This window comes from Gopherus evgoodei, chromosome 9, assembly GCF_007399415.2.
Source record: "Gopherus evgoodei ecotype Sinaloan lineage chromosome 9, rGopEvg1_v1.p, whole genome shotgun sequence".
Taxonomy (NCBI): Eukaryota; Metazoa; Chordata; order Testudines; family Testudinidae; genus Gopherus; species Gopherus evgoodei.
In genome coordinates, this window is record NC_044330.1 from 50,226,280 (window position 1) to 50,239,143 (window position 12,864).

Below are 12,864 nucleotides of genomic sequence, written 5' to 3' on the forward strand. Positions count from 1 at the left end.
TAGCATTTAGCTTCAAAAACAGGAACTACACAAAAATTGGGAAGCTAGTTTAAATGGAAATTAAAAGGAACACTCAAAGGAGTGAAATGCCTGGAAGCTGCATGGAAACTATTTAAAAACACCACAGTAGAGGTTCAAATTAAATGTATATTGCAAATAAAAAAACAGTAAGAGGACCAGAAAAATTCCACCATCACTAAACAGGAGGACAAGAGGTGGTTAGAGATAAAAAGACATCCTTTAAGAATTGGAGGTCAAATGCCAGTGAGGAAAATTGAAAGGAGTATAAATTCTGGCAAGTCAAATGTGAAAATATAATTAGGCAGTCTAAAAAGGAATTTGAAGGGCAGCTACCAAAAGACCCAAAAACTAATGCAGAAAGTTTTTTCAAGTAATCAGAGGCAGGAAGCCTGACAAACAGTCAATAGGACCTCTAGAGAACCGAGGTGCTAAAGTAGCACTCAAGGAAGGTAAGGCCATTGTGGAGAAGCTACATGAATTCTTTCCATTGGTCTTCATTACAAAGGATGTGATGGCGTTTCCCACACCCAAACTATTCTTTTTAGGTGACAAATCTGAAGAATTCTCCCAGACTGAGATGTCAGTAGAGGAGGTTTGGGAACAGATTGATAAACTGTAATTAGTCACCAGGACCAGAGAGTATTGACTCAAGAGTTCTGAAGGAACTAAGATATGAAATTGCAGAACTGCTAACTGTGTTATGTAACCTATTGCTTAAATCAGCCTCTATACTAGGATAGTGTAACATAGCTCTGGCTTTGCCTTGGGAGGTCCTGCACTTCTAGGCAGTTATGGCTTGCCTCAGAGGTTTGCTGTGACCCTCAACCGATCTGGGTCTGCCACAATAGCTAATGTAGCACCAATTTTTTTAAAAAGGCTACAGAGGGATTCCTGGCAATTATAAGCCAGTAAGCCTAACTTCAGTACCAGGCAGATGGGTTGACATTATAGTAAAGAAGTGAAATCATGCCTCACCAATCTATTAGAATTCCTTGAGGGTGCAACAGGCACATGGACAAGGGTGATCTAGTTGATTTAGTATATGGGACTTTCAGAAAACCTTTGACAAGGTCCCACACCAAAAGCTCTTAAGCAAAGTAAACTGCCGTAGGATAAGAGGGAAGCAAAGTAAACTGCCATAGGATCAGTAACTGATTAAAAGATAGGAAACAAAAATAGGAATAAATGGTAAGTTTTCACAGTGAAGAATGATCCATAACAGAGTCCCCCAAGGATCAGTACTGGGATCAGTGCTGTTCAACATATTCATAAATGACCTGGAAAAGGGGGTAAAGAGTGAGGTGGCAAAGTTTGCAGACAATACAAAATTACTCAAGATATTTAAGTCCAAAGCTGACTGCAAAGGATTACAAAAGGATCTCACAAAATTGGGTTACTTGGCAAGAAAATGGGTGATGAAATTTGATGTTGATAAATGCAAAATAATGCCTACTGGAAAACAAAATCCCAACAATACATACAAAACAATGGGATCTAAACTGGCTGTTATTTCTCAAGATACTACTCTGAAAATATCCACTCAATGGGCTGCAGCAGTCAAAAAAGCTAACAGAATGTTAGCAAACACTAGGAAAGGGATAGTTAATAAGACAGAAAAATACCATAATGCAACTATATAAATCCCTGGGACACCCAAACCTGGGATACTGTATGCAGTTCTGGTCAACCTATCGCAAAAAAAATTATGTTAGAATTGAAATAAGTATAGAGAAGGACAAAAAAATGATTAGGGGTGTGGAACAGCTTCCATATGAGGAGACATTAACAAGACTGGGACTGTTCATCTTAGAAAGGAGATGACTGAGGTGGGTATGATAAAGGGCTATAAAATCATGACTGGTGTGGAGAAAGTGAATAAGGAAATGTTATTTACTCCTTCACGTAACACAAGGACACGAGTCACCCAATATAATTAATAGGTAGCAGGATGTCCCTAAACCTGTCATTGCCAGAAGCTGGGAGTTGATGACAGGGAATGGGTCACTCACTAATTGCCTTGTTCCACTCATTCCCTCTGAAGTATCTGGCACCAGCCACTATCAGAAGACAGAATACCAGGCTAGATGGGCTATTGGTCTGACGCAGTGTGACCATTCTCATGATCTTATGTTTTTGTGCTCTAATATTTAAAGAATGTTATCCCTTTTTAATGTTTATTCAGGAGGACTTGTTGATATTGAGGAAAACTGTGAAATCCTTTCTGGCTGTCTGCCAGCAGTGCCTATCGAATGTCAACACTCCAGTCAAAGAACAGGTAAAGAAATGCAGTCACATGTTCTTTACAAAAGTTTGATCATTTAAGCATAGCAAGAGTCAAAAAGAGGCTTTTATTAGATCAATCTTGTTTGAAAAAATCTTCTGCGCTATTCCTTTTAATAAACGGAACAAACTGTCCATAGAAATATATTCATACAGACTCTTTCTGAGCACAGCATAATGCATCTAGAGCCAAATTCATCCTGCACCATAAACTATGATTTTAAATCAAGGATTAATTTAGCATGTAGTGTTTTAATGGTGTATATATTTAACACTGTTTCACATTATGCTGCCCCAGTAATGCAACAGAATGCAATATCCCACTGGTACATGCTGTGACAGTTCTTCACTTCTGTGTCTGTGCCAATCTGAAAATGGAGAACTCTGATACTTCTAGAGTTGGAAGCCATTGGCTTTAGTAAGGCATGCTTCCCCAACAGGAGAACCAGTGTCTCCCATAGCAGTTCTTTTATTGCCTCTATGGTATAGGAATACCCTGGAGGACACTGAATCAGTGATCTCAGATGTTGTTTTGCAACAGTCTTTCTATTTGCAAACAGCCGTTTCTTCTTAAGGAAAACTCAGTTTTTCTTCAAAATTGATATATCCAGTCAGTGTCTCTTCCAGTTAGCTCCTAACTCAAAAATCATACTTGGGGAATTTTCTGGTTCTCATAATGTTCACTTCCTTGAGAATCAGGGCTTACTGCTTCCTTTCCTGTTTGCCAGGTTGGTTGAAATTCTGTGTGCATGCATGTGCACATACATTATGATAGTATGGGTAGGCAGCAGATTTTCATAAAGTGTAATTGCCCATTACTATGTATTAGATATTGGAAGGGTCTCCTCTCAGAATTGGTCCATATGTATAAGGCTTTAGCAATACTTTGTGAAATCTCATCAAAAGACAATATAAAGTTTGCTTGACAAGATCTAAGTTCTATAAAACTATGTTGGTTTGCATTAATTTTGTCGTTATACTTTAAGGTTTTCCTGAAGGCTTTCCAGGAACTTGCCCAAAATCAGTATCATCCTATCATTACTTAGATTATCCCATTTACCCTTTTTAAATATTAGCACATTTTCTTTTCTCCATTTCTCTGAAACTTTCCCAGTGTTCCAGGATTTGTTAAACATCAACGGCTCTGAGATTTCCTTAGCCAAGTCGTCTTAAACTTTTGGGTACAACTATCCCATTCTGCAGATTTAAAATGTTTAACTTTAGTAGCTGCTGTTTAACATTCTGCCTAGTTACATAAAACATGTTTCATTATCACTGTAGGATGTGAATATGTCATCCAGCTTCTTTTCAAATTCAGATCAGAAATATTTATTGAACACTTCTCCATTTTCTGCGTCAGCATTGACAATTTTACCATCTTTATCTAGTAATAGAGCTATACCATTGCTAAGAGTTCCTGATTTTGTTCCTGATATCTTTTAAAAATTTCTTTGTATTGTCCTTAACCCTAGTGGCCATGGAGTTTTTCACTGATATCTTTAGCTTCCCTAATCAAATTGTTTGCATTTCATAACTGCTAATTTATAGTCATTGCTATCAACTTCCCCCTTTTCCATTTGTTTGATTGATAGAATTTTATTAGTGCATTCATTTCCCTTCTTATCTAGGGTGGGTTTTTCCTCTCATTTTAAATCAAAAAAGTCTTATTTTGTGATTTGTCAAATTGGTGTATCTGATAAAGTTTTCTTAAACAACTCCAAATTATAATTCACATTGTTTTGTCTAAATTTCTCCTCCCAGTCAGTTTTGTTCTTAATTGTTTCCAACTTTGGAAAATTGGGCCTTCTAAAGCACTCATTTTTAGAAGCTCCAAGGACATATCACCAGTGGTAGCATAAATCCTCCACCATATGTCCCCCAGATTGGAAGCCTCCATGATAATTCAGTTTTTCTTTCTACACAGTAAAAATAGATATTTAAAGAGCTGTTCATCCTGTTGTCTAGTCTGATTTGGTGTCTAAAATGGATGTTTAGCTGATTTTGTGCTTTATCATTTGGAAGTCTGAGCCAGAAGCATTCAAGGTCCTGCAGATCAGAACTGTGAATTACTCAAAAGCTACTTATTAGTATCTTTGATGTACAGTGATATTGCCCTCCCCTCCTGCATGCTCTATTTTTCCCAATAAGGTGTATCCAGTGATTGTAACATTCCAGTCATGTGACTTATCCCACCAGATTTCCATAATACTATTTGTGTCAAATTTATTTTTAAAAAATGAGTATTTCTAATTCCTATTGTTTATTTTCCAGGCTTCTAGCATAGATATGTAGACAGAGAATTTTTTTCTTTATCCCTTGGCACCTTGATCCTTTACATTCATGATACCTCAAGTCTGAGTTATGTGATTTTGTATTTGCATTTTGCTTCCCCCTTAATACTCTTCTCTTTTGTTGCTAGTTGAATGCTCTCCTGAATAATGCATCATCCTTGGTCCCCCATCTACTAAATCCAAACCATACTGTGGTGATTTGGGGAATAAGACGGCACAATTTATGAATTGTGTGTGAGATTATGAATCCGCTATATGTATGTTTACCAAGCTACAAAATCCATTTTGGATATGGGGTTCTTTATCTTTTTGTGGTACTGTTGCCTCCATGTTGGCCTGGAATTCCAAAAGGTTAACCAAGGAGGTATATTGACTTAAGTGGAGACATACTGAACTCTAGACAAAAGACTGGCTCCCACCCAAGAGAACTGGTTTATCAGGGGACCATCACCTAGCAATGAAGTCAACTGGTAAGAGTCTGGGGTCACTTGTTGAAGCTAAATGGAGTCACCTGACAGAGGAGACTGCAAGGTTATAAAGGGCAGAAGCTGCTCTACTGGCTCTCTGGTTATTTTTATGAGCTTAAGATGAGGGATGCTGCTGCAAGAGCTGGATGAGGTAAGGGGGCAGAAGGGCTGGCAACCTGAACTCAGATGGTCCCCCAAAGGAAGGGTGAGCTAGAGAGAGGGAACTGCATGTAGAATTTATTATTTTTGTGGGGGTCTTTGTATTTCTCAGGTGAGTAAATAAAACACAATGATGTGTTAAATGTCTGTGCAAAATATGTGTTTGTTTTGGGCTACATCTACTACATGGCTCCGAAGAGACTTAAACTGTAACCCAGCAGGCTCACACATTCAGTGGAATTCTGGCAGAGGCTGTGCTTAAGCTGCAGGCGGAGTCTGAGGTGTCAATGCTGGTTCCAGGGGCTCAGTAGCTCCCCTGCCACACCCCTCACCCCTCCTGCACCCCACACCCCAACTCCCTGCCCTGAGCCCCTGCCACACCCCACACCCCTCCTGCACCCCCTGGGGGCAGGGATGGGGTGGGGATATTGGGGAAGGGGTGGGAAGAGGCAGGGCCTCATGGAAGGGGTGGAGTGGGGGCGAGGGCAGCGGGGGGAGGTGTCGGTAATGCTGCCCTCGGGCCAATGTACTAGTCCTCATGTGGCCCTCGTGGTCATTTGAGTTTGAGACCCCTGGAGTATACTATTACAGAAAAGGAAATGTATCACCACGAAATTGTATGCACAAACATAGAGCTGATAGCATTTAGTGTGACTCAGCACCAGTCCCTCAGCTCTTTGACTATGTCTTGGCCCACATGTTCTCAGTTTTGGTCTCTTCAGTCATGTTCCATCTATCAGACATCTTGGCCTGTCATATTCCTCGGGACAGATTCAAGTTATCTACTGTCTCTAGATTCATGAAGGATCAACTTAAATGCCACTCTCTAGTGGACCTGAAACTAGTCCTCACAAAGCTGTGGGAGTATACTTTCAAACCCCTAAGGAGTACACCTTTTAATACCCACCTCTGAAAACACTTCACTGTGACTATCAGCTGCACAAGAAGAGTGAGCGAGCTTCAGGCATTAATGGCTGGATTTCCCTTAGAGTCAGAGATGTTAAGGCCAGACCTTGACTGTCATCTAGTCTGACCTGTTTCATAACACAGCCATAGTTTTCACACATTTTGTTCCTGCATTTAACCCAACAACTTGTGATTGAATAAGACCATGCCTTATAGAAATATATCCAGTCTTGATAAAACTCTAGATGATGGGGAATTCAATACATCCCTTGTTAAGCTGTTTCAGTGATTGATTACCCTCACTGCTAAAATGTGTGTCTTATTTCTAGTTTGAAATTTGTAATCTTTGAAGTCCAGGCTGGATTTTTTTATATAATTGTTTTCTACTTTGAAGAGCCATCTATGATCAGGTATTTTCCCTATGTAGGAACTTATACTCTTATTAAGTCACCCCTGATCGTCTCTTTGGTAAATTAAATAGATTGAGATCCTTTAATTTCTCATTTCAAGGCACATTTTCCAAGCCTCAAATCATTCTTGTCGCTTGTCTCTGAATCTTCTCCAGTATTTTCAACTTCCTTTTTAAAAGTGTGGCATCAGAACCAAACACAGTTACATAATATTCTAGTTGTAATCTCCCCAGTTCCATATACAGTGATAATGCCACCTCTCCACTCCCACTGGATAGTCCCCTATTATTATTTCCAAAGACTGTGTTACCTATTTTGCCCACTGCATTGCACTGAGAGTTCATGTTCAGCTGGTTCTCTTAGATTACCTCAAAGCCCTTTTCAGAGTCCCCGCTGGGTTGACCAGATGACAAAGATGAAATATCGGGATCCAGGGGGGGCAGAGGGGAAAAAAAAAGCCAGCAATGGAGAAAAAAATAAAAAGCTGCCAGAGGATGTTGACAAGGCCAATTCAGTCAGTGTGGGTGTGGTCCACTCCCAATAATTGATGAGGCGGTTTCAATACCAAGGGAGGGAAAATTGCCACTCCCAGTCCCTATTCAAGCCCAAATTAATGGTGTTAAGTTTGCAAATGAATTGTAGCTCTGTAGTTTCTCTTTGAAGTCTGTCTTTGAAGCAAGGCCTTGTCAACACTGGTTCTCCACATGTAGAGTGACTCCCTTCATGTACTAGTATATTTATACATGTATCTCTAATTTTCACTTCATACATCTGAAGGAGTGGGGGGGTTTACCCATGAAAGCTTATTCCCAAATAAATCTGTTAGTCTTTAAGGTGCCACCGGATTCACGTTGTTTTCAGCTGAGAACTCTTCAACCCACTTTCCCCTGGGAAGTATGTCTTCCAGATTGCCTTGAATGGCACCATACAGAGATTTCCAGAGAAAAAAAGATTACTAACCTGTAAGTGCTGCTGTTCTAGGAACATCTCTGTTTATTCAAACTACCCCCAATATTCCCTTCTTCCTTAGGTTCTCTATTTATTCTTAGACTCTGAGATTGAGGAGAAAGGAACAGAGGTGATTGAAAAGCTGCACTCCCTTATAGATGCTCAGGTGCTGAATGTTCACAGGCACAACACGGCACTTATACAAAGTAGACTTCCTAACTGTAAGCTGCTGGAGCATGGGCAGCCTGCCTAGTGGGTGGAGCAGGACCTTATCTGGTCATTGCGATGGCAGTTCTGAGTAGTGATGTGCGTAGATCCAGGAGTCAGGTACTGGCTGAGGGTGAAGCTGGAATCAGGGTTGAGGAGCCAAGCAAAGGGTCAGAACCAGGGTCACAATCAGGACACCAAGCCGAAGGGTAAGTTGAACTCAGGGTCAAGAAGCCAAGCCAAGCAAAAAATTGGAACCGGCGTCAGGATCAGGAACAAGGCAGGGAGTCTAAGGCCTTGTGTACACTACACCGTCTCCTTGTCAAATTCACACTTCACTGGCTTGGCATAGAGTTGATTCTGTAGCAAAGCCAATCTAGAATATGTACATGATAGTCATGGAGCTCTTGATTTTTAAGAGAAGATGAGAATGTTGCCTATATAGATGGACCGTGCCAGCTAGGAAGATGAAGTGATGAATAAATTCCTTCCATAGGTTTTCCTCTAGGTAATTCTGGAAAGGCCTGTAGGTCTGGCTCAGAGAGAGTGTAAATGGGGAGTGGAGGTTCTCTTTGGAGTTCGATAAGGCAGTTGTAACTGTGGTGCAGTGGTAGGGTGTCCATCTTCTGTGTGTTGAACACCTTGGGGAACTCCAGCTATTTGACAAGACTCTTAGGTGTGGTTAGGCCCACTGTTTGTGTCTCTGGGAGTCTTGGGGATTGGAGCGTACCATAGAGTGTGATCAACTGAGGACAGGGGCTCAGGCAGCATTCTCATTGGCACTGCAGGGAACAGAAGAGCACTGTCCTTGATTGCTAGAAAATTAGGGAGTCACGGGCAATGAGCCTTGGGGCACCAACAACAACTGGTAAATGCAATGTATGGACCATCCTGAACTATATGATTTCCTGGTGGCTGCTGCTGGTGGTAATCTCTGTGCACTGTCTCATACATGATGGGCCCTAAAGAGAGGGGTGACCCTTCACTGGTCTCAACAAACTGAGTAGAGTTTTTGTGGGAGGTAGGATTTAGATTATTTTTAACAATTTCTTGGTTGACACAGTTACTAGATGTGCATGAGTCAACAAATGCCTCCAATCAGAGGTCAGGCATCACGGAATGCCAGAGGGGCAAGGAAGACAAGTGATGTTCTGGTTAGGGATTCTCATGATTCCAGCAAAGTGGCAGCAGAGTGGCTTACTGTGAAGTGGAGTGAAACACTGACCCAGCCCCACCCCACCCCTACTTGAATTGGTTTCTGGCATTTCCCAGCCTGGAGGGGTTGTGGTTCTTGGCTGAGCACCATGCTGCAAAATGCTTGGATTCCTCGCAGTGCAAACAGAATCCTAGAGCCCAGCACCGGTACTTGATCGACCTGCATTACCTTGGGCTCCGTTAGATTACTCAGTTGCATATGATAGAGAGGTCCAATCCGATGAGGGTCAGGGGCTGCACTTTTTTACATGCCCTTGTTCCGTTAGCCAGTTATCAATCCTAATGCACAGCTTGATCAGGGCCCCCTAAGGTACGGGGGGGTTCTGCCTGAGATAATTCATCTTTAAAAAGATCATTGAGTTCTTCCTGGAAGTGATTTTGTTGCGCGGCTTCATCCCAGCAGGGATTGGCTGCCATGCATCGAAACGTGGCTGCATATCTGATGACAGGCTGGAACCCCTGTCAGAGAGCTGAGTGCAGCTTCTGCGGTGTGCTCTCTGTTAGGGTCATCAAAAATACTTAAGAAGAGGGTTCAACATCTCCAGTAGTGGGGAGGCCTAAACCAGGGCTTCTCTGGTAAGCAGGCTAATCACAAGTCCTGCTTAGGAACGGTCTGTGGGGTATGATAGCAGTCGCAGTACGAAGAGCAGGTGACGTTAATTTGAAAAACCCCAGCATTGGGACAGTCTCCAATTAAATTGTCAGATAGGGGGACCTTGGGCTCTCAGGTAGCAGTGTGAGGGTCGGGAGCTCACAGGCACCATCCTGGCGTGTATACCTGAGCCTGAAGGACTGCATTCTGTTCTCAAAGTGTGACTCTCCCTACTTCTGGTCCTTGTGGACTGTTCAAACTGTAAGCTGCCAGGGTGTGAGCGGCCTTCTTATGGTGGAGTGGGATCTTATTTGGTGGTTGCGGTGGCAGTTTGGAATAGTGTTGAGCGTCCATCTTGGAGTCAGGTATCAGCAGAGAGGGAAGCCAGAATCAGGGTTGAGGAGCCAAGCCAAGGGTGAGAACCAGAGTCAGGAGCAGGGCTGGGAGCCAAAGACTAGACTGGAGCTGCGGTGAAAGATGGAACAAGGGCTGGAGGCAGGAGCAGGGCACAAGCACAGCTGGGGGTGTGGTACGCACTCAGCTGCTGCTCTACTGTTGCCACTTCAAGGCTCATGTAGCAGTCCGCAAGCTCTTCTGCCCAATCAGGAAGCATGGTCATTTGGCGAAGGCTCATGGTGCTCAGCTGAGCTTGCTGGGTTGCCTAGTGATGAAGCTCGGAGCCAGCTGTGCCCCTGACACTAATAACTGAGGATAAGATTTAGTCATAGGTATTTTTAGTAAAAGTCCTGGAGAGGTCACGAGAAATAAACAAAAACTTCACAGCCCGTGACCTCTCCAGGACTTTTACTAAAAATACCCATGACTAAATCTCTGCTCCTGGGCCCCAATGCTCTGAGGGGCCCCTACTCCAGTGGTGGGGGCTGATTGCCCCTGGTGGCCCACTACTCCGAGGCCCCAGGGAACCGCTCTTCCAGTGACCCCTGCGACCGCTGCTGCTTGGGTGGTCCCTGTGGCCATCCTTGGAACTGATGCTGGGTGCTCCGTGCGGCCTCTGCTCTGGCCACGCCCAGGACCACTGCTGCTGTGGCACTCCCTGGGACCACTGCCCAGGTGCTCCCCGGGGCCAGCTGCTCAGGGACATTCCAGCAGCAGCCAGTGTGGCTGGCCTCATGCCCACTCCAGCAGCTACTGGCTGTGGAGTGCCCAAGCAGCTGGCCCTAGGGTCAGCCACACTGGCTGCTGCAGCTGTAGAATTCACAGAGGTCGTGGAAAGTCACAGAATCCGTGACAGAATCACAGCCTTACTAATAACTAACCTCCCCATCTTTTGTTCCAGGAAATCAGTGCCTAAAAAAGCAGTAAATGCATATATCATTGGCAAGTCAGCATATTAAAGAACACATGAAGTTCAGTTTTGTTCTAGAATTGTCATCTTCTGCAGCCAACTTCAAACAATTTTTATCTAGAAGATTTAGGGCAACAACATAGATATCTGTTACAAAGAATTATAACTGAGACTCAGGCTTACAGCAAGAATCAAGGATTTGCTTAGTTAGCAGTGTTTTTTTAATCCTTTTCCCAGACTAGTGCCTTAACTCATCCATTCCCTCATAATTTATTTCATTTTGGATGTCATTCTAGTTTTTCTATCTAATTTTTTTAGAGATAACTTACCCCTCTCATTATTTTAGTTTTTATGTAACTCTTTGAACCAATAGTGACAGGTTGAATCACAGAAACCCCTTTAGGACTTCCACCTGATGTCCCTAGATTACCTCTGAGCCTGTTTTCCCTGCCAGCTTGGGACTTCAGTACCTTGCCTTGTTTGAGCCAGACACGCTTGCCTGCTGCAAACATAGATCCAAGTCTGAACCATGTTCCCCACAAGCTGCAGGCTTGACTGAAAACATCTTAAGAAGTGCTCCTGTCTCCAGTTGTCAGATGCCCTGCTCTCAATGGGGTCCAAACCCCAAATAAATCCATTTTACCCTGTATAAAGCTTATGCAGGGTAAACTCATAAATTGTTCATCTTCTATAACACTGACAGATATACACAGCTATTTGTCTCTCCCCCTCCCCTTCCCTGGTATTAATACTTAATCTGGGTTAATTAATAAATAAAAAGTGATTTTATTAAATATAAAATGTGTTATTACTTGGAACCACTTAAATCCTAGACAGAACAAATAAATTACCAAGCAAAATAAAATAAGACATGCAAGTCTAAGCCTAGTACAGTAAAAACTAAATGCAGGTAAATCTCACCCTCAGAGATGTTCCAATAAGCCTCTTTTACAGAGTAGACTTCCTCCTAGTCTAGGTCCAGCAATCCCTCACACCCCTGTAGTTACTGTCATATATTCCAGTCTCTTTCAGACATCACCTTGGGTGAAGAGGCTATCTTTTGTGCCAGCTGAAGACCAAATGGAGGGGTTTTCAGGGGCATATATAGTCTCTCTTTTGTGGGTGGAAACCCTTCGCTCCCCCTCTGTACAATCCAGCTACTATATGGAGTTTTAGTGTCACATGGGCAAGTCACATGTCCATGCATGACTCCTTTTTCAGCAGGAGGTTCCCAGGAAAGCTCATATGTGGATTGGTGTCTGTCAAGGTCCATTGTAGCTTAAATGTTTCTTGATTGGGCACTTACTGAGAATAGATTTTTCTCAAGAAGCTGACCAAATGCTTCACTGAGGCTGCTTAAAATCAAACAAGTACATAGCCGATATTAATAACTTTGAATACAAAAATGATACATGCATACAAATAAGATGAATATATTTAGTTGATCATAACCTTTGCAGAAATATGTTACATGGCATATCTAACACAAAACATATTGCAGTTATGTCATATTTACACTCATAAGCATAATCCCATAAAGCGTTATGGGGTGCAATGTCACACCAACGTACATTCTATCTTTTATCTCAGTTTTCCCTTGTTGCAGCATCTTAACTTTCAGGGGGCAGTGCAGTCTGGTGGATAGAACTCTAGACTGGAACTCAACTGACTTGGACTCAGGAGTCTGCCACTAGCTTGCTGGGTGACCCTGAGCAAGTGATTTCAACTCTGTGTACCGCAGTTTCCCCATCTGTAAAATAATACTTGCCTTTGTTGCAAACACTTTAAGAACTATGGATGAAAATCTAGGTATTATTACGGATACTTCATTGTTGCATATTTTATTGAAATCCTCCAGGAGCTATAGAGTGTCAGAGTAGGGATCTGTCACAGTATGTATCTCTGCAGAAGAGATAATTGCCTGCTGCCTACTCAGCCCTGCAAATGAGCATGTGCAACTTCCATGGATTTCAAGGAAAACTGGGCACTTTTGATCTTTTGTTCTTGTAAGATAAACAGCTGTGATAGATCTTCACTCACGAACCCACACACCTATCTTAGT

The 12,864-nt window shown here is 42.5% G+C and overlaps 1 protein-coding gene across 4 annotated transcripts in view; it reads left to right on the forward strand.

The window, feature by feature from the left end:
• The window catches only part of STAG1 (stromal antigen 1), a 348,090-nt gene that overhangs the window by 278,689 nt on the left and 56,537 nt on the right, over positions 1-12,864 (forward strand). For all 4 annotated transcript variants that reach the window (XM_030574674.1, XM_030574672.1, XM_030574676.1 and 1 more), the window contains one exon: positions 2,204-2,296. In XM_030574674.1, the coding sequence (XP_030430534.1) occupies positions 2,204-2,296 (93 nt within the window). The remainder of the gene's footprint in view (positions 1-2,203; positions 2,297-12,864) is intronic.